The 22,999-nt window shown below is 35.0% G+C and overlaps 2 protein-coding genes across 2 annotated transcripts; both read left to right on the top strand.

Moving 5' to 3' along the window:
- Nucleotides 1–1,002: 1,002 nt before the first annotated feature.
- On the top strand, nucleotides 1,003–8,948 carry LOC127138440 (nucleoid-associated protein At4g30620, chloroplastic). The gene is made up of 7 exons (XM_051064893.1): nucleotides 1,003–1,170; nucleotides 1,537–1,670; nucleotides 7,954–8,054; nucleotides 8,165–8,204; nucleotides 8,352–8,423; nucleotides 8,505–8,561; nucleotides 8,652–8,948. Exons 1-7 carry the CDS (start codon nucleotides 1,089–1,091, stop codon nucleotides 8,724–8,726), a joined length of 561 nt encoding a protein of 186 aa, XP_050920850.1. The 5' UTR covers nucleotides 1,003–1,088; the 3' UTR covers nucleotides 8,727–8,948.
- A 9,673-nt stretch (nucleotides 8,949–18,621) lies between these two features.
- On the top strand, nucleotides 18,622–22,605 carry LOC127138439 (uncharacterized). Its single transcript, NM_001427750.1, has 10 exons — nucleotides 18,622–18,724; nucleotides 18,868–19,900; nucleotides 20,505–20,589; nucleotides 20,710–20,805; nucleotides 20,913–21,065; nucleotides 21,171–21,278; nucleotides 21,390–21,509; nucleotides 21,703–21,828; nucleotides 21,931–22,014; nucleotides 22,213–22,605. Exons 2-10 carry the CDS (start codon nucleotides 18,882–18,884, stop codon nucleotides 22,336–22,338), a joined length of 1,917 nt encoding a protein of 638 aa, NP_001414679.1. The 5' UTR covers nucleotides 18,622–18,724; nucleotides 18,868–18,881; the 3' UTR covers nucleotides 22,339–22,605.
- The last annotated feature ends 394 nt before the right edge of the window (nucleotides 22,606–22,999 follow it).

The raw sequence follows: 22,999 nt of genomic DNA, 5'->3' as shown, positions 1-22,999 counted from the left end.
AAGTGCTGAAGCTGAGTACAGGAGCATGGCTCAACTAGCATCTGAAATCATCTGGGTGCAGTCTCTACTGCAGGAACTTCACTGCAGATTTCACACTCCTAAACTGCTTTGTGATAACCTAAGCACCGTAACTCTTGCACATAACCCTGTTTTGCACAATAGGACAAAACATATGGAATTGGACATATTTTTTGTAAGGGATAAAATGATCTCTAAGAACCTAATTGTGGAGCATGTTCCTGCTCAAGATCAGTGGGCAAACTTGTTGACCAAACCTCTCTTAGCCATCAAGTTCCTACCACTGCGTGACAAACTGAAAGTGTTCAATAAACTTAGTTTAGTTGACACACCCTCAGTTTCTAAGGGGGACTAATAGAGAGTAGATTAGTTCACTATTAGTTTGTTATTGTGTAGTGCTGTTACAGTTGTATGCCAGTTGTACAATTTATTAGTCTTGAGATTTCTATATATAAGTGCCTCTGTACCCTTTCTATTGATGATCAATATATGAGAATTACATCTTTCTTCTTCTTTCTCACTCTTATGGTACTGTATCAATCAGCCACCCATTTGTCTATATGGAATATATTAAGCCTGAAGATCCTTTGTTCCATGATAGTCATTAAAAATTAGAAATGATTAACAATATTAGCTATTTTATAAAAATGTCATAGGAGCAATTGATGGTACACACATTCCATATGTGGTTAGTGTTGGCGATCAAACTAAATTTATTAGAAGGGATATCATACCCAAAATGTAATGACTAAAAAAGTGGTGTGGAAGATAGATATAGATAATTGGATATTTTCATTTAAATCACTTTTGTCATAATATATCCAAATACAAATTATTTTATATTAAAATCAATTTTAAAATTTTTCACTATAGACACACATGCTTAGTTTGTTGTGGAAACCTATATTTTTTTAGCCTTTTGGGCCGGGGCGGTACTTTTGTTAACCGGTCGGTGGTAACAGTAATCTGAAACAAGTTTCGTTAAAGTTAATGTAGTCGTGTTGGTTCGGTTAAAAATATCCAATTATCTATATCTATCTTCCACACCACTTGAAAGAAGAACCTAACCAATGGCGTTTACGGTTTCTCTCGCAGGCCACATCCATGGAGCCACTCAATGCAAAAACATCCTCCCACCTTCGTCATCTCTATGTAAGTCAATTTATGTTTCTGTTTTTTTCCTATTCATTCCTCAATTTATGACGATATATTCCAGCGATTCAAAATTTCCTTCATTTTTGCACTTTTACTTTCAAGTTTGATTAGTAAATTTGAAAATAAGTTTAGCTTTTGAAATATAGCCAGGAAATTAAGAGGTAAAATACCTGGTATGGTGAAATAATAAGTAAATAATCGTTTTTGTTATTGAGTTGTTTCAGAAGCAGTCACGGTAGTCCTTGAATGTATCAAACTTATAATAAAAGTAATTATGAATGTGTTTTTGTTATTTACTCGTGTGGATTTGTACATGATTTGGTTATCACGCTGATTTGTTTCTTGTTGGCTTTAATTCTACAGGTAAACTAAGCTCCAGTGTCAATGTAGTTGACATGAGATTAGTATCCCGGCGTGGACTACAAAAAGTTGGATCTGGTCATAGATGTTTCCGAGTCCATGCTCTTTTCGGAGGGAAAAAAGATAATGAGGGTCCAGTGAGTTTTTCCATCAATCTTACATATGAGTATTTATTTACACAGGCAACAAATTTGCATTGTGGATCCATGAGTTTTGTTATATAGCGGAGTTTGAACAAACAGCTTTGTTTCGTGACACCCTATTAAATACAAAATTTTATAAAATACCAGTCATTGCGGCGCTATAACAGTTTTGCGTGATTTGCATTTGACATCACTAGTATCCATATTTCTTCCTAACTGTATGTTTTGTGTGAGTTACAAATTATGATGATAGGCTTCGATCCACCAAGAGACTTAATCTGTAGAAGCACTAGTAAGACTTTTTAGTTTTCTTGCACTCACAAGGACACTCTTAGAGATTTCTAATGCACGACATATTTTATATGGTTCCTAATTAGGACATGTATTCATGATATCAATCCATGCAGCGTGGTTAAATAACCGGTGTAGAACCGCTATACTACCATTACATATCAGGATTTTGAGCAACCCCGACGAAAACTGATAGATATTGCGATTTAGCGGTGACTTTTTGCATATCGATGATAGCTGTTGCGGCTTCTGCTATATGCCTGCTACACTATCCACTATTTCTTATATCCAATTTTTTGGCGATCTCCTATTCCCTGCGATCCACTATTATTTATTACCGTAATACATCTGTCAGTGCTAAGCACAATTTGTTATGCTGATCTGGCATTAGTTTGTTATGCTTAGCCGTAAACAGCTCAGTTTGTTATGCTGAGCTGTCTCTAGTGCAATTTTCTATATATACATCAATCAATTTGAAGATACTCTCTTGATGAGTTTTATCAATACAAACACACTTTACTCATCTATTATGCTTCCTTTATCTTTCTCTAATATGGTATCATGAGCTTGTGATCCACACCAACAATGACTTCTTCTAGATCTCGTCAATCTCCTCCATCATCACCAGATGGAAACTCTTCGCATCAGATGGAATTTGCATCGCTGAAGAACACTGAAGCTTCTTCACTGAAAAATGCTTTCAAAACCTTTTGCGTAACAGATCAATATCAAACTCGATAACAACAACTTCCTTTCATGGAAGCAACAAGTTGAAGGTATTATTCGAATTCACAAACTGCATTGTCATCTTGTGAATCCGGTGATTCCTCCACGATACCTTACAACTGAAGATCGTGCTTCTGATTTCGAGAATCCAGTGTATCTGCTATGGCATCAAGAAGATTCGCTGCTCTTCACCTGGCTTCTCACTACACTCTCTGAATCCGTGCTTCCTCCTGTATTCAAATGCATTCACGCGCACGAAGTCTGGACCGTGATCGATCAGTTTCAACGAACTCAGATCTACGCGAAATCCAGACAACTTCGCTATGAACTTCGAAGTATGGAGAAACGTGATGGCGCCATCGCGCAGTATCTAGATCGCATTCAACAGATCTTTGATATTCTGGAATCGATCGGTGATCCGGTGTCGCATCGCGATCAGCTTGAAACGATGTTGATGGATTACCGCCGGAGTATCAGGCGCTTGCGTCGATCATCCAGTATCGTGATCAACCATGTGAAATTGTTGTTGCTGAAACAATGTTGTTATCATATGAGGCTCGTCTGGATCGTACTCCTCGAAATTCCTCTCTAGAATCTCTCACTGTTAATCTTACTCAAGGTAATCTTACACCAACTTCACAATTGATAGTCACCGATATTCTTGATTCTACTTCGCCCCTATCTAGTCATGAATCTCTACCACAGTTTGATGCTTCTCACAATAATCGTGGTGGTCGTTCTTTCAACTCTAGAGGTGGTGGTCTAATGGTAGTAGGTCTTGCGTACAGTGTCAAATTTGTTACAAAACTGGACATGATGCTAAAGTATGCTACTACAGGCTCTCAGTGCAACAACCAAGCTTCAATCAATGGCGCAATCCAGTCATTGCTCACTAACCTCCCTCAAACTGTGACTCCTTGGCAGCAATCCAGTCATCAACAACAATTTCCAAACCAATGGCGTGCTCCCTCCTCTGGTCCACAATGGCGTGCACCTTCACCTGGATTTGCTCCTGGATCAGTAACTCCATCCTATCCCTCATTTTCAACTAAACAACCTCAAGCTTATCTAGTAGGTTCAGACACTTGTCCTGGTCCTTCTGCCACAGCTCAGTGGTATCCATACTCAGGGACAACACATCATGTGATAAAATCAGCAGATCATTTTCTAGACAGCATCTCCACAATTGGGATCTGACCAGGTGCTACTTGGTAATGGTCAAGGTCTGTCCATTAAATCTTTTGGTCATACTTCATTTCAGTCCACACACAAACCACATGTTACACTCACTAAATAATCTATTACTTGTGCCTAAAATCACCAAGAATCTCATTTGAGTGAGCCAATTTGCTAGAGATAATCAAGTTTATTTTGAGTTTCATCCTGATATGTGTTTTGTCAAATCTCATGCTAAATTTGAAGTTGTGTTACAAGGTTCTCTTGGAAAGGATGGACTCTATTCCTTTGGTGCTCTACATGCCACTTCTCCTTCATCTCTTAATTCTACATCACCTAATGTTCACACACTCACTAGTAACTCTACATTCTGTTGATTTCAAATCCAGTACAAATAAAGATGCCACCATACTAGGTCCTTCTTTGTATGCTCAGTGGCACAATAGGCTGGGGCACCCTCATCATGAGGTCCTCAAAAATGTACTCACCAGATGTAATATTCCTGTTCCTCATCAATCTAAGCTTGATTTTTGCACTGTTTGCTGCTTAGGCAAAGTTTATAGATTGCCTTCCACTCACTCTACTATTGTGTATAGTGCTCCCTTTGATTTAGTTTTTGTTGATGTGTGGGTGCCTGCACCTATGGTGTCCTCTCTAATTTCAAATATCTCCTAACATGTGTGGATGCATTTACAAAATTCACTTGGATTTTTCTACTCAAACTAAAATCTGAAGTCACCTAAGCATTTACTAACTTCATGGCATATGTTAACACTCAGTTTAACCATAAGATTAAAACAGTTCAAACTGATGGAGGTGGTGAATTTTCAACCCCTTACTCCTTTACTCACTAAGCAAGGCACTCTCCACAGACTTACCTGTCCACATACTCATCACCAAAATGGCTTTGTGGAAAGAAAGCTCATACATGTTGTGGAAACAAGTCTCACCTTACTGTCACATGCCTCACTCTTTAAAGTTCTGGGATCATGCTTTTCAGGCAGCTACATATCTTATCAATAGAATGCCTACATCTGTCTTAGGCATGAACTCCCGTCATCTGAATCTTCATTACACTGAGTCAGACTATAAGTTCCTTAAGGTGTTTGGGTGTGCTTTTGCTATCCACACCTCAGACCCTACAACCCTAACAAATTTGCATATCATTCCAAGGAATGTTTGTTCTTGGGCTATTCTTCTCAACACAAGGGTTATAAGTGCTTAGCACCTGATGGCAAAATCTACATCTCAAAGGATGTGATTTTCAATGAGATCAGGTTCCCTTACTCCTCTATGTTTGGCTCTACCTCCATGACATCTCCTACTCACACTCAAACCCACATCACTGTTCCCTTTCACATTTGCATCATTTCAATCCAATCCTACTACTCTCAACCAGAATCATCACTCCAATTTTACTGTTTCATCTTCCTCTTAAAATAGCTTAGAATCTGCTTCTTCCCCACAACAATCTCTCCAACAGCAGAACTCATCTGCATCTATCAGACCTATATTGCCTCATACTTCTCCCCTTCCTTCCTCATCTCCCTCTAACTCTCAATTGCATGAACATGACTCAAGTGTCTCCCTCACACTCTTCCTCTCAAACTTCATCTAATTCTCACTTACAACCTCCTACACCAAACATTCATCCTCAAAATATTCATCCTATGGTCACTAGAGCCAAGGATGGTATTGTCCGACCCAGGCTGCATCTTACTCTCCTTCTAACTGAAGTGGAACCCACTTCCTATAAGATAGCACTCAAACACCGTTAGTGGCTTGCAGCCATGCAGGCTGAACATACTGCACTGCTGCAAAACAACACATGGACTCTCACTAACCTTCCTCCTAATAGAAGGGCTATTAGGTGTAAATGGGTCTTTAGGATCAAGCAAAATCCTGATGGCTCCATTTTGAAATACAAGGCCAGGCTTGTGGCAAAAGGGTTTCACCAAGTCCAAGGTTTGATTTTCAAGAAACCTTCTCTCCTGTGGTCAAACCCGTCACTGTCAGGATTGTCTTGACACTTGCAATTTCTAGGCAATGGCATATAGCTCAACTTGATGTGAACAATGCCTTCTTAAATGGTATTTTGGCTGAAGGAGTTTACATGCAACATCCTCCTGGTTTTGTCACCTCAAATACCACTCTGTCTGCAAACTAAATAGAGCAATCTATGGTCTAAAACAGGCCCCTAGGGCCTGGTTTGAAAGGCTCACCTTTGCACTTCACAACTTTGGCTTTCTCACCAGCAAGTGTGATCCCTCATTATTCACTCTAAGCAAACCTACCTATACCATTTTCATGTTGGTATATGTAGATGATATCGTTGTTACAGGTAACTCCCCAAGTCATATCCAAAATATCATCACTTAGCTACATGCTCAGTTTTCTCTCAAACAACTTGATTCTCTCAATTATTTCTTTGGCATTGAGGTCTCAAAGGTTTCCCATGGAGGCCTATTCTTATCTCAAACTAAATATGTCAAAGATCTCTTGGCCAAGACAAGGTTCAGACTATTTACCTGATCCTTCCTACTTTAGGTCTGTTGTTGGGGCATTGCAGTATGCCACCATCACTAGACCAGAGATCAGCTTCTCAGTTAAAAAGGCTGTTAGTTCCTGTCTCAACCTCTGCAAAGTCATTGGGTTGCTGTAAAGAGAATTCAGAGATATCTCAGAGGCAATTTGCATCATGGACTGCACTTTATGCTTGCCAATCCTACCAAACCAATGCCAATTACAGCCTTTTTTAATGCTGACTGAGGTTCTGACCCTGGTGATAGAAAGTCTACATCAGGATCTTGCATTTATCTTGGGCCCAATCTGGTTTCTTGGTGGTCCAAGAAACAAACTTTGGTAGCCAGGTCAAGTACTGAGGCAGAGTACAGAAGTTTGGCTAGCATTGCTTCAGAGGTTCTTTGGGTTCAATCTCTCCTCTCAGAACTCCAAGTCATCACTCTATCTCCCACTCTCTATTGTGATAATCTTAGCCTTGTATCTCTATCTCACAATCCTGTACTTTATGCCAAGACCAAACACATGGAGTTAGATATTTTTCTTTCTTAGAGAAAAAGTTCTCAACAACGCATTTTGTGTTGAGCACATTCCTGCTGAGTTGCAAAATGCAGATATTCTGACCAAACCTCTTTCTGCTCTGAGATTCCTTGCTCTTAGAGATCATCTTAGAGTGGTGGACAAGACTACTCTTCACTAATGAGCTTCAGCAGTTAGGCAGAAGACTCTTCCATTTGAGGGAAAAATATTAGAGTAATACAGCTCTCAGTGCTAAACTCAGTTTGTTATGCTGAGCTGTCTCTAGTGCAGCTTTCTATATATACATCAATCAATCTGTAGATACTCTCTTGATGAGTTTTATCAATACAAACACACTTTACTCATCTTCTATGCTTCCTTTATCTTTCTCTAATATTATTAACACTGGATCCATGATAGACCTCTATGCCATGTTTATGTTTTACTTGGAAGTGGATTGATTGGTAATTGGTATTGATGTTCACAAGTTCTGCTCCCAAAGTTAACCATTTAATAAGTACACAAGGTAAATGATTAATGGCATGAATAATTACACAAGTATTTAGCAGTGTTATCGAATATCGGCCATGGCAGATATCAGTGGCGGTTTTTGGGCTCTCCGTAATGATTTATATCGGCCGATATTGCAGTCTTTTCTGCCATAATCTGCTATGACACAGTATTTTGGCTCTCCGCAATGGATCACCATAGATAACACTGCCATTTAGCAGCTTTCTCGGACATGTGAACTTCTTGATTTTAATGTGTATACTAGTTTGTCAAGATCAGGATCTTGCATAAGATTGGAGAGGATAGTAAGATCTTAAAGCATAAGATCGTAACTAAGATTGGAAGATCCTACCCAATTATTTTTGTAAAATCGAGAGGGGATAACAAGATCGTAAAACATAAAGTCGCAACAAAAATCGTAAGATATCACTAAAACGAAAAATATATCATACATTTTAGTTGTTTTTACATTATATATTTTGGTAGACAAGTGTATTTGTATTAATTTGCTGGTCTGTGCATTGAATGAATTTAGGCAGGAATGCCCGGAAACATGCTAAATCTGTTTGAGGCTGTGAAGAAGGCGCAAGCGGTTGTCCAAGTTGAATCAGGCAGAATACAGAAAGAACTTGCAGCGTATAACATACTTACATACTTGCTTAACAATTATTGCATTAATTTCTTTTTCCTTTCCCAGTTTTACGAGTTATTCACGATAGAGTTTTTGTCTTTGTTTAACTATGCAGAGCAGAGTTTGATGGCTACTGTGAGGGTGAGTTAATAAAGGTATGACATTTTCTTGCTCTTCTCGAATCTCAAATGGATCCGACCCTTTCATTGGAGCCTGCTTGGCCGAGCTTTATACCGTATTACCATTCTCTCGGTTTCTCTCTTTCATTTGTTAACTTGATTCTGATTAAATTTATTTTTCAGGTGACACTATCAGGCAATCAACAACCAGTAAGAACACAAATCACCGAGGCTGCTATGGAATTGGGATCCGAAGTGAGTATATGCAACATTCAAGTGATCTCTCATAACTTCATATTACATACATATCCATGATAATAAATATCTTTGTTGCAGAAAGTTTCACTTTTAGTCACAGAGGCTTACAAGGATGCACACCAGAAGAGTGTCAAGGTGAAAATAACATTTCAATAGTAAGAATGAAAATTCATCTGCACTTGTCAGATGTTATTTGTTTAAACGCGGTGTTGGTTACGTTTTCAGGCCATGAAGGAAAGGATGAGTGATATTGCTCAGAGCTTAGGAATGCCACCGGGTTTTGGTGACGCAATGAAATGATGACAGTGGAGAATGGAACATCAATTTTGCATAGAAAACCATTTCATGAATTCATATTTTCTCTCCTTTACTGTGATTAAGGGTTTGATACTTTTTTCTAATGGAAGCTTTAATAAGTGGTTCAAGCTTTCAAATTGTAATATTGAGGAATGGTTTTTTTTCTGCATTTATTTATCAAATTTGCAATATTTTCATTGTTTATTATGAGCATATTTTTGTTAATGCATCAGCCACATCAATGCCGTTTTCTTTTTTTTTTTGAAGTTAATGTTATTAGAATGATGTTAGTATGGATGCTCTTTTTGGGATAGGTTTGGGTGACTTTACACTAAAGTTACAACCATGCCTTTGTCCTCGCCACAAAGTTACCCGAGTCATTCCCTTTTTAAGCTTACAAATATTTTAAAGTTAAATTTATAAAAAGGTTAATTAACAAAATTAATCTTTTCCAATTTGTTAATTATTAGTAATTTTTAAAAGCTAAAATTTAATTGGTAAAATATATCTTTTATTATTATAAGTATTATACCATAAAAGATTAAAGGTTTGATGTATTATTTGTTTCCTTAATTTAATTTTAGAATTCAATTTAGTCTGTTATTCGTTTTAAATCTCTTAAAGTGTATTTTTGTTAGCCACTCTGATCCTATATGTTAAATTTTGTGAATTTTATCCGTCCGTGAATGTTGACACGTTAGGTGGGTGTTTATTAGATGACATGAAATTATTATATTATATTTTAATTTAAATGTGTAAAATTAAAAAAATGCAAGTTGAAACGTTTTAGATTTTCATTTTCACTTCACCTATTTCAATTTCACTTTGTCTCATCAGAAATCTTAGAAATCCATTTCAATTTATGCAACTCTTTCTTTGTATTTTGTTGGTTAATTTTCACTTTGTTTTTCATTTTTAAAGACGAAGCTTCATCCATCATCGTAAGTATTTCTTAGGTTATATCATCCATTATCCAACTCTTTTAGTTTACTTCATTTTCGTACTGATAGAACTAGAGTTTGACCTAACTTAACCATACAAAACTGGTTTATAAGGTGAGGATTGTCCCCACTTATAAGCACATGTTCAGATCATATATTGTCCGATGTGAGATTCTTAACACAGACCCTCACGCCCAGGATCGGACATCTAGAGCGAAAAAATAAATGGTGGGTGCCCGATATAGCGGAAATCTGATAGCAGGCCGGCCACCGGATCATAAACTTGACTCTGATACCATGATAGAATTAGAGTTTGACCTAACTCAATCCTACAAAACTGACTTATAAGGTGAGGATTGCCCTCACTTATAAGCACATGTTCAAACCATATATTATTCGATCTTAACACGTATCATATCCTTACTGCTACTTCTCATTCAGGTACCAGATTTGGGTCATCGAAACTTGTTTATCCAAAATACGGAGTGGAAGAAGAACTTCATTCACATACAATCACAAAGTACAAATAGTTATAGATTTGCTACTAAAAATGAAAACTTTTTAGGTTTTATCATCTGTCTTAATGCTATTTCTCATTTATGTTGTTTGTTTAGGTCATGGATAGTCGTTTTCAATGCATTGTGCATCATGGGGGTGCGTTTCTTGAGTTCACGAAATTGGTTATAAAGGATTAGAGGAAAGTAGGCATGTTGATCCTAATTTTTGGAGTTACTTTGAGGTTCTGAGTGGGTTAAAGGATTTAGGTTATCCTAATGTAGATAGTCTTTGATATTACAGTCAAATGGAGTTTAATAGCATGGTTTTGTTGAAAGATGACAATGGAACTATGAGGATGAAGACAATTACACTACTGACTGGAAGTGCATTTATATCTTATCCATCATATATTACAATCTGACATTATTAAAAAACCAATACTCTCACAAGAATACAATGTTGTAGGTCCCAATGTTATTGAAGATGACATCACTAACACTAAATTAGGAAAGAATAATGTAGAGGGGACCACTAAAGTTGAAAATGTGGTTGATGAAGGAGACATTTTGGATAAGGGGACCACTGAAGTTGAAATTGTGGTGGATGAATGAGATATTTTGGACAAGGGAACCACTGAAGCTGAAACTGTTGTGGATGAATGAGAGATTTTGAATAAGGGGACCACTAAAGCTGAAACTATTATGGATGTTGGACTGAATTCTAACATGGAGGAAGATGAGGGTCTAGGTGTTGAGACTAATTTGGTTGATGGTGATAGAGGATGATGCTTTGGATATTAATTTTGAAGATTTTGATGATGATGTGGGTATGAATCAAGACATCGCAGTTGATGAAGATGTGGTTCCTGAAAAGGATGAGGTTGAGGCGTAAAGGAATGAAAAAGAGAAGACAAATGGGAAGGGTAAAGGTAAAGGGAAGAGTAAAGGTAAAGGTAAAGGGAATGACAAAGGTAAAGTGGGAAGATCACCTAGGCAACTAAAGTAGTGTGAAGGAAGTGGTGAAGTAAGTATTTTGGATGATTGTGTTGATGAAGAGGAAACAAATGTAAATTTGAAAGGTTAGTGATATTGAGGATGAAAATTTGAAGAATATTATAGTAAGATGATTGTGTTGGTACGACAAATTGGTAAACTTTCAAAATACTTAAAAGGATGGATGACTACAAGTGGGAATTAGGGACATACTTTGCTACTAAACAAGATTTCAAAGATGGTATTATGACATATGCCATACACTCTGGTAGGAACTTGAAATTCCAGAAAATGACAACACAAGGATAAGAGTGATATGTAAGAAAGGATGTCCATGAGAGGCATATTGTGCAAGAATCACTACATTCATTAGGGATCGATAAAGGATAAGAGTGATATGTAAGAAAGGATGTCCATGAGAAGCATATTCCAGAAAATGACAACACAAGGATAAGAGTGATATATATAAAAGTGTGGTTCAACTTACTTCGAGAGTAAATTTTTTTAAACTTAATCTGAATCATAGATTTTGAATATAATATAATATAAAGTAATGGTTAATTAAGTATAAGAAAAATAGTTTAACCATTATATTAGATTCAATTCAAATATGATTTGGAGTAAATTAAAAAAAATGTACTTTTAAAAGTAAGTTGATCCCCACTATATATATATATATATATATATATATATATATATATATATATATATATATATATATATATATATATATATATATATATATATATATATATATATATATATATAATTGATAATTTTATGAGAGAATATAAGAATGAATCTCAATTATTAGATTTAAAATAAATGGATGAGATGATAGAAAATTTTGATAGTAAAAAATATAATATTTTAATTTAAGTCATTTATTTTAATAATGAAGAGGAGAGAAATTAATTGAAAAATAAAAATAACACATAATCTCGATTTTTTAAATAACCACCTTTTTCAGTTTAAATTCTAAAATAACCTATTTTTCAAATTAATTACGAAAATGACCACATTTCATTACGTATGCGCCAGTTGAACTGACACATCTATTATCCAATCAAAGGAGGTGTCCTAGCCATTGACACATGCATTGTGCCATGCATGTGAAGGCGCCACATGCAAAGACACGTGCATGTGAAGGTGCGACATGCATTGGCGCATGCATGTAGTCATGTGTGCGTGCGCTAAAGCCAATGGCGCATGCATGTGTGCTCTGGTCTATAAATACACCCATAATTTTTCACACAACTTCTTACCTTCCTTCCATTTTCCTTCAATCTCCTTCAATCTCCTTCAATTTTCTTTTCTTTAAAATGTCTGAATATTCATATATTCACAAGAGAAATGTCAACTTAATCTTTTCAACAGTGCAGTCTCCGATAAAGATCTGACTTTGGAATATAGAAACGTTCAAACGTCTTAATAGGACCTTGAACCGTTGGTTAGATGAAGAAATTGCAGAGGGTGAAAGGATCAGAAGAATTCAATGGCTTGATACCACGTTCAACCAAAATGGAGAAGTTCGTTTATGGATGGATATTAAGACTGACAGAGACGTTCACAGGGTGGTGTATACTATGTACAAAATTGTTTTGATGATTGTAATCGCATAGTTATGTTGCTTATGTGTTGTATTTGTTAGTGATGCTATTTTATTTGTTGTATTTTGTTGTGTTGTTGTTTATGTGTTGTATTTGTTTGTGATGATATTTTCTCACAAAGTTATCATATGAAATGAATGTTGTTTTTAATATAAATCAAAAGAGTTACAATTAAAATTATCTTGTTGTGCTTGTTCTAACACTGAGACAGTTAGTATGATTATCACCGGATGGCGACATGAACTACATAATCTAACCATTTTGTTCGCCGTATCTATTTATGGGTGATGAACATCAAGGAACAATCGATAATATTGCGACATTTGTATGTTATTACTTAAACTATATTGTTTATTACTTATTCTTATTCTTATTTCCTAACAAAATGTATCTATTATTTATTACTTCTTCTTACTTATTTCTTACTTATGTCTTATTAGGACCTAAAGAGATTTCAATGTCGTGTATATGAATATGTACCACACGATCCTTTGGTAGAACCATATATTCGAGGATGCAGTTTTGGAAATATACTCAACATAGTCTCATACTCAGTTGACTACAAATTTATTCTTACTTTGTTAGAAAGATGAAGACCCGAAACACGCACATTTCACCTTCCTTTCGATGAGTGTACCGTCACACTTGAGGACGTCTACATGTTGTTAGGTCGACGTATTGATGATAAGACCGTAAATGGTAGAGTTAACCAAGATAACTTTATATGCGATGAATTGTTAGGTGTCCCTTTGTGTGAAGACACAACTACGGGAAATACTTCTAGTCAACCTAGGGGTCAAGATATTAATTTAAAATATCTTAAACAATATTATTCAAGTATAACATTAACGAAAAATCTATAGATTATGAAAAGATAATTAAAGCTCGGTGTTATATTATGATTTTATTTGGTAATTTTTTATTTCCTGAAAGTACTGGTAATACGGTAAATATTATGTATTTGCCGTTGTTACAAAACATAAATAAGGTAAGCACATATAGTTGGGGCTCAATTGTTTTATCCCATCTATATAGTTCGTTATTTAAAAATGCCCCCAAAAAAATACTTGTATGTTTTATTCCTGCGCCTATTTGCTACAAGCATGGGTTGGTCAAGACTGCCGCCACTCGCCCCGGTCAACGACAAGCCATTCACATTTTCATATGCAACAAAGTAAGTTTATATTTAATCTTCTAATTTATTAGACTTTATAATACAACTAACTATAACTAATATATTTTCAATCTTTTTGATCTAGGTGGTCAGTTAAAGGGATGAACTACAACAAGTGTCCCAAACAAACTGTAGTAGTCTATCGAAATCTTTTAGACCACATTGGACCAGACGATATATTACTACTAAACAACTCTACATTTGATTTAAAAAAAAATATCCAATTACATATCCTCTAATCATGTCATATTCTTGTATAGTTTATCTGGAGGTCGTATTTGGGTCTTGATCATCAAGTTAACCATGATGATGATGCAGTTTGGACATCAAAAACACCAATTATCCGATTCACTACTATGGAGATGCACCAGAGTGACCGTGTAAAACTGCAGTTCGACATGCAACAACAAATTTCAGAACCTCCGACGTGTTTGGGAGATTGACACCAACAAAGAGTCGATGGCCAATGGGATTATTCTGATTGGAGAGACTTCACAAAAGAGACATGTCGTCATTGGAGGAATCATGGCAACTAATCTTAAACAAATCAGTCATACATGGTGCTAGACCAACTCAACATTATATGGCATGGTTTAGGTCGGTTACAACGTCACCGTTTGTGTCTGAGCCAAGGTATTTGATTGATCCACGCCAATGAGCTTCGTCATTAAACGTCTAACAACAAATTCTCGCCAAGAACAATGTCAACCGACCCAAACCCAACGACCAACCTCACACCATCACCCTACCATATACATCCAACCACTAAACACCCAACCTCACAACCAATTCATGCCACACACCCAAACTCAAAACCAGGAATCAAACCCTAATCAGCAACAACCATACACAACCACCACAACAGTCTATAACTCAGATGATTCATACGATTCAACGCCATGTCATCGTAGCCCCCCACCAATGAATACCCAAACATCTCATCGCCACAACACCCAACCATTATTTGACTTTAGTACACCACATGAACCATTGCTTTGTTTCCAAAATGATTCAATGTCCCAATTCAGGCAATCATACCGTCCACTATCCACCCAACTACAACGATCCAACTACGACAAAATGGGCACCGAACTCAATTACGGAATCATCGTTGGCGACAACCCCCAACTATTGGGGAGAAATGATGACAAATCTATCAAATACTGTTGGACCTTCCACCAAACCTTCACACCAGCCACCATCGCATCATGTCAGCACTCAAAGACCCCAAACACCTCAGGAAAATCGTGGGAGACCTCGAAGACAGGCTAACGCACATAGATGTGGAATATGGGGGCGTTTCAATCAGACGGGTCACTGATTTTTTTATCAATTGTTATGTATTTTAACTTTATATTATAATATTATTTTTCATTTAAGTATTTACTTTAATTATTTATAAATATAAAATATAAAATTAAAAAAAAAACATGCATAGTGCATGCGCCACATGCATTGGCGCATACACTGATGTAATATATGCATGCACCAATGCATGTGACTTCAAGGCATGCATGCACCCATCCCTATGACGTCTATGCTCATTTGCAATGCATGCATGCGTCAACGACTAGAGCGTCTCCTTTGATTGACAATTAGATGTGCCAGTTCAATTGACGCATAAGTAATGAATGATGGTTATTTCCGTAATTAATTTGAAAAATAAGTTATTTTAGAATTTAAATTAAAAAGGTGGTTATTTTTAAAAAAATTTCATAATCTCACCCATTTATATTAAATCCAATGATTCAGATTCATTCTCATTCTTATAGTTATTTAATGAGAATATATATTATATTAAAAAAGTTAACTTATTTTTTTTTTAAATTTTAAAACACTATAAATTAGTGTCTTATCTTTTTCATGTAAATCTGCTATTGTTACTCATAAAAAAGATTTAATTTATGTTTGATTATTTATGAATAAAAATATTTAATATGTTAAATTAATGAATATTTTTTTTATTAAAATAACCCACATTTAAAAAAATAATCCTAAAATAATCCACATTTCAGATAATTTCCCAAAATAATTCACTTTGAAGAATTGGTGTCAGATGGATTAGCGTCTGCTCTTTAAGTTAAAGAGGTGACATCAATTAGATTGACTTATGCACATAGTATTGCCAATCCAATTGACACCTATGTGTTATTTTTAAATGCATTCGTCAATTGGATTGACACTAGTATGTATTATGTAATTTTTTTGGGTTAATACTTGACATGTTATATAAAAGTAGAAATCGGAAATAGTAATATCAATATTAGGTTTCATTTACATACGAAGACCAAAAATACTATTGTCGTTGACCTAGATGACCCAACCGACCTTCAGTTCCACATTTCCTAGCTACCCTAACGTGTGACCCTAACCCACATTGTTGATTCATCCCAGGTGTTTAAGGAACACCACCACCACCTGCAACAGATTCCCTAAGAAGTTCAGACAATTCCACGTAGGCCTGTGTATGCAATGAAGGGCTACCGCCATAGCTGAGTTCGTGACCCATGCCAGAGTAGTTGGGGTGTGTTTGAGTAATTAGGGTGCGATTGGGTCGACTGAAGGGTGACATTGGTGTGAATGATTCGTTGAAGAAATTTTAAAATAGGGGTAGTGGTGTTTGATAAGCATCTGATTGTTGCATGTTTTGCTTTTGTGATGTTTGGGTTTCTTGGCTATAGTAGGAGACACGATTGGTGTTAAATGATCGCTGAGTGTTTTGGCTACGACGACTACGGTAGGATGATGTCTTAGGGGCATAATGATGTTGGATGTCTTGATAATGATCTTCTTTTGACGGTGATACAAAGTATGCTCTTGGTCATTTCGGGTTTGGGATCACATCGTTAGTTAAGACATGATCATTTCGGTGCTTCCATTTTTAACTTGCACTCACCCATGTAGTTTATCGTGTCTCTCAATAATTTTAATTTTTCGCCTTCAAGTATGTCTCTGTCTAACCGACGAATCAACTCCCTTTGTAGTTTCTCAAAACTACAGATGTTCCAGAAGAACATCTCCGTCAGAGACTTCTCTCTCGAATAAATCACTTTTCCTTGGCGGCGACGAAGACAAATCATATTTTGAATATTACAAGATAACAAGAAAGAGATGTGATAAAAATGAATCCCACTACACCTCTATTTATACTAAAAATTACATAATATATATTGTTGTTAATCCAATTGGCGACTGCATTCAAAAATAACACATAAACGCAATTGGATTGACAACACTAGGTGCAAAAGTCAATTCAATTGGCCATCTCTTTAAATTAGAGAGCAAACGCCAATTGATCTGACACCTGTGCTTTGATTTTTTTTTGAAAAGTGGGATAGTTTGAGATTTAATATGAAATATGAGTTATTTTAGAATTTTCTTTGAAAAATTGAGTTATTTAGATAAAAAATTTAAAATGTTCATAATGTTTATAAAACTTTTTAACATTTTTGACCATGCATAATATTTTTTTTTTAAATTTTATCAAATTTGTTTGTTTAAATAAATAGGAACACTTTATATTTTAAATAGAAATAAAAACTGAATATTTTTAAAAAAATAATAAAAATAAGTTATAAACACCTAATAAACAATATTATAAATAAAAAATATTATAAGTTATTTTTTCAAGACCTAATAAATAAATAATCTGAAAACATTTATACAATTAAATAAACTCAAGTAAGTAAATATAAACAAACTTTTAATTTATTGGTTTTTCATATTAAATTGCTTATTTATATGTCAACATGTAATAAACTTATAAGTTAGTTAACAAATATTCCAAAAAGTCCAATTCAGTTTTAAAAGTGTAAATAAATTTTTAGTTTTATTAATTTTTAAATTAAATTACTTATTTATATGTCGATATAAAATATATTTTATAAATTGGTTAACACCTATTCGAAAAGGTCCAACTAAAATTAAGATTATACTAAATTATGTATTAGGTTTAATATTTGATTTTTTTGAATAGTACAAACTTAATCTAATACAAAATTAATTTAATTCAGTCTATTCTCACTCTTATTTATAACTGATAAAAAACAATTTAAAAATTAAAATAAAATATAAAAATGAAAAGTTTCTAAAAACTAGACCTCTATGTTTGAAAAAATGAAAAGCTTCTAAAAACTAGACCAAAGCTAGCTAGCTTAATATGAAAAAAGTTGTTAATAAAAAATACTAAAAATAAAAAAATATAAAATCCAATTATTACTTTTGACTAGAAAGAATAAAATTATTAAAAGTAGATACTATTGAATTTGATACTATTATCTAATATAAACATTTTTTTGACCAGTATGAATTTCCTAATTAAAATCCTTACCTATTTACTAATAAATAAATTTTGAGCAATAGACCAGTTTCCTAGTTACAAATGATTTTGTTTTTTTTAAATAGAAGAGATCAGATTTGTTTTAAGTATAAAAAAAAGAAAAAGATCAAATTTGTTTTAAATCTAAAAAAAAGAAAAACAAGCGATTTTCTCAGACCGAAAATTACTGAGTAAAAAAATAAAAGTAAAAAAATCAGGTTTTCTGACTAACTAACGGCGTCGTATTAATGTCTCCTAGTCAACGACGGCGTACGCGGTTAAAAGTTAAACCGTCATTGGAATATAACACGTGTCATCTTATTAATAGATCCTTGTGATTTTCTTATTTTCCACCGCTAACCAAATCTGAATCTAAAACTAAATAAAAACACCAATTTCATTCGCAATTCTTAATTTTCATTTTCATTTTATTTTTATTTTTCTCAACTCTAAACGCACAAAACCCAGGTACGCGATTTTTCATTCCCAATAACACCTATACTATACCCTAATTCTTGATTCATACGATTAACCTAATTTCGAGTTAATCAATTAATTATAATCTGATTAAATTGCTGAATTGATTATTTCAATTGTTTTATTCAATCTAGGTATCATATTGAAGATGTTAGAGCAGTTACTGATTTTCACAAGAGGAGGTTTAATTCTCTGGTCATGCAAAGAATTAGGTAACGCTTTGAAAGGTTCACCGATCGATACATTGATTCGATCATGTCTTCTCGAGGAGCGATCCGGTGCGGCTTCGTACAACTACGATGCACCTGGAGCTTCGTATTCGCTGAAATGGATCTTCCATAACGATCTCGGTTTGGTTTTCGTTGCGGTTTATCAGCGGATTCTGCATCTGTTGTATGTTGAGGATTTGTTAGCTGCTGTTAAGCGTGAATTCTCGCAGGTTTATGATCCTTCGCGAATGGTGTATCGGGATTTTGATGAGGTTTTTAAGCAGCTTAAGATTGAAGCTGAGGCGCGGGCTGAGGATTTGAAGAAATCGAATCCGGTGGTTGTGAATGGGAATAGGAAGAGTCAGGTTACGTGGAAGGGAGATGGATCTGAAGGGAAGAAGAATGGTGCTGGTGGCGGAGGTGGTGGTGGTTTGAAAAATGATGGTGATGGGAAAAATGGGATTAAATCTGAGAGTGACCGTTTTGTTGTTGCTAATGGTAATAGTGCTAATGGTAATAATAATAACGGTTCTAACTTGAAGAGTAATGGTGGTAATGTTAGTGTAAATGATAAAGATAATGATAGTTTGAATAATGGAGCTTTTGATGTAAATAGGCTTCAGAAGAAGGTTAGGAATAAAGGTGGGAATGGAAAGAAAACTGACAGTGTTGTATCCAAGGCTGAGCCGAAAAAATTGGTTAAGAAAAATAGGGTTTGGGATGAAAAACCCAAGGAAACTAAATTGGATTTTACCGATAAGGTGGATGTTGATCGGGATGCAGATTTGGATAGAAAAGTTGATTATTTGGCTAAGGAACAAGGGGAGAGTATGATGGATAAAGATGAGATTCTTAGTAGTGACAGTGAGGACGAAGAGGAGGATGGGGATGATGCTGGGAAGAATAGCAACAAGCCTGATGCTAAAAAGAAGGGTTGGTTTTCATCTATGTTTCAGAGGTAATTATATTGTGGCTCAAAATAATGAAAATTGATGTATAGCTGTGAATTGGATCATGTTAAGATTTTGTTGTCTGTTTCATTGTTTCTGATCCGTGAGACTTCAATTGTTCTAATTGTAATGATTTACTGCAATTTGATGGTAGTAACAGGAATATCATAGTGAGCTTCCTTGGATTGAAACCTTTATTGATATTTCCTTTTGCATGAAGCCTATACCATCAGTAATTCGGGCATCATCGAGATGTTAAGCTTATTTAACATGTAATACTATTGTTTGACAATTAGGAAAGGTAGATCGGGGCTTTATATGGATGTGAGAAAAGGATAAAGGAATGAATAATTAAACTGTTAATCTTGGTCAAAAATGCGTTTGCTCGTATGTTGCTTTGATTTCTGTTTCTGATGTCATGTTTCGAATTGCTTTTGTCGGTATCTGCCGAAGTGAGGTTTATTTTGTTATATAGATTCAATTAACCTACCCGCCACATTGATTGGCTAACTTTATAACTTCACTTTGAAACTACAATTTCTACTTCATTTCAATTTTCATCATTTCACTGAAATGAATACTAATAATGTTTATTGACATTCTTGAGCTCAGTATTGCTGGGAAGGCCAATTTGGAGAAATCGGACTTGGAACCAGCTTTGAAAGCTCTGAAGGATAGACTCATGACCAAGAATGTGGTATGTATTTATCCTTAACAACATTAAAAGTGGTGGCTTCAATATCTAAAATTTTGTCTGTTGGCTACTGTTTGCTCTTATCATCTAGCTAATATTTTTTATATTCTGTATCACTTTTAGGCTGAAGAAATAGCTGAGAAGCTATGTGAATCAGTGGCAGCAAGTCTTGAAGGCAAAAAACTGGCTTCATTTACAAGGATATCTTCGACAGTGCATGTTTGTTTCTATCTTCTTCCCTATTGACATTTGAAGCTGTTTTTTTTTTCCTTTATATACAATTTCATATCACTTACACTTATTCTATGTTTCAAAAAATAACGTAGACGGCAATGGAAGAAGCACTTGTTCGTATTTTAACTCCTAGGCGTTCTATTGACATATTGAGGGATGTTCATGCTGCCAAAGAGCAAAGGAAACCATATGTTGTTGTATTTGTTGGAGTTAATGGAGTTGGAAAATCTACTAATCTTGCTAAGGTGAAGGAAATCCACATATTACTTCTCCTATTTATATAAGATTCCATATGTCGGGCTTGCTTTTTGGCTGGGAGGAGATATTCAATTTTACGTGTAATTGTGCAGGTTGCTTACTGGCTTCAGCAACACAACGTTAATGTTATGATGGCTGCTTGTGATACATTTCGATCAGGAGCTGTTGAGCAGTTGCGGACTCATGCTCGTAGACTTCAGGTTTACATTGATTTTAGTGCTTAAAGATTAATGCATTGGTTTTAGTGCTTAAAGATTAATACATTGATTTTAGTGCTTAAAGATTAATTCATCTATAATTTCACCTTTCAGATCCCTATATTTGAGAAGGGTTATGAAAAGGATCCTGCTATTGTGGCAAAAGAAGCCATTCAGGAAGCTTCTCGTAATGGTTCGGATGTGGTTCTCGTTGATACAGCTGGTCGTATGCAGGTAATTATTGCAGAAGATGTTGTTGTAGTGAGAGTTTATTGATTTTATGAAGCAGTTAAGAGAAATTACTGAAAATGAACATTGCATTTATTTATGTAAAACTGGAACAGAGGAATTTCGTCATGGTTGAATGGTTTTGACGATATTTAGTTGCCATTATTCATCACTTTATCTTGTCACTGCTGGTTTTCAGGATAATGAACCGTTGATGAGAGCACTGTCAAAGCTGATCTACCTTAACAATCCCGACCTGGTCTTATTTGTTGGAGAAGCACTTGTTGGCAATGATGCGGTTGATCAACTTTCAAAGTTCAACCAGGTCCGGTTCAATATTTTTACTAGTATTCTTGTCCAACTACAATTGGGTTTTCGGTTCAGTTTTCCTTATATGTCATTTATTGAACCATCTATTTTGTTACAGAAACTGGCCGATCTCGCCTCATCTCCTACACCCAGATTGATAGATGGGATCTTGCTCACAAAGTTTGACACTATTGATGATAAGGTAAGCAAGTTCTGGAATTGCAAGGAAAATTTATGGGCAAGCATTTGGGTCTCCTTGATACACATTTATTAAATTCAATAAATCTCCATATAATTTATTATAATATATTATAAATGAAAAGTATGATCAAGAACTGCACTTTGTTTCGAACAGTAGAGGATCTTGAAATGGTTTGTTAATTATGTTTTGTTTTGTCAGGTGGGAGCTGCACTTTCAATGGTTTACATATCTGGAGCTCCAGTCATGTTTGTGGGATGCGGACAGTCTTATACCGACCTCAAGAAACTCAACGTCAAGTCGATTGTGAAGACGCTCCTCAAATAAGTTGCAAAACTCTTCTCTTCACCTGTGATCTGTCACAAATGTTTTTAGTTTGCAATTACCTTGATGATCCTGGTTAGGCCAATACTCTGTAGGCCAAACTATGTGGCTATGACTTTGGATGCAGTTTGGTTTGTTTATTTTGGAAACTTTTCTTCCTCCCTTTATATCTATTTTGGAAAACTTAATGTATCCCTAAATAAAAATAGTTTGTTTGGGTTTCATTTTCATATTCGAAGTTATATTTAGTATATTGCTTCACAAATAATATGAGCTCGATATTGACATGGTGATAATAATTAAAAAAAATTAATTGTAATCACAAATTTTCAATTGGTGCTACATCATTAATGTTATAATGTAAATCATGAGTCTAATTTGGGCTATCATTAATGTTATAATGTAAATTATGAGTCTAATTTGGGCGATCATCATTAATGGTTCTTACAGAAATGATTTTATGTGTTGGTTTTGATGATAAAACTAATATATTTACTAAATTTTTTTATTAATTATAATTAAAAAAATGATTACATAAAATGAAAGTTAATAAAAGTTAATAAATAGGGATACGATAGTGGGGCGAAAATATATGATATAAATCATGAGTCTAATTTGGGCAACCCAACGTCCTTGGGTTGCGCTTCTCTCATGACTCAATTAA

This window comes from Lathyrus oleraceus, chromosome 4 (genome assembly GCF_024323335.1).
Source record: "Lathyrus oleraceus cultivar Zhongwan6 chromosome 4, CAAS_Psat_ZW6_1.0, whole genome shotgun sequence".
In the NCBI taxonomy this organism is placed as follows: Eukaryota; Viridiplantae; Streptophyta; class Magnoliopsida; order Fabales; family Fabaceae; genus Lathyrus; species Lathyrus oleraceus.
This window is presented reverse-complemented; position numbering and strand designations above follow the sequence as displayed.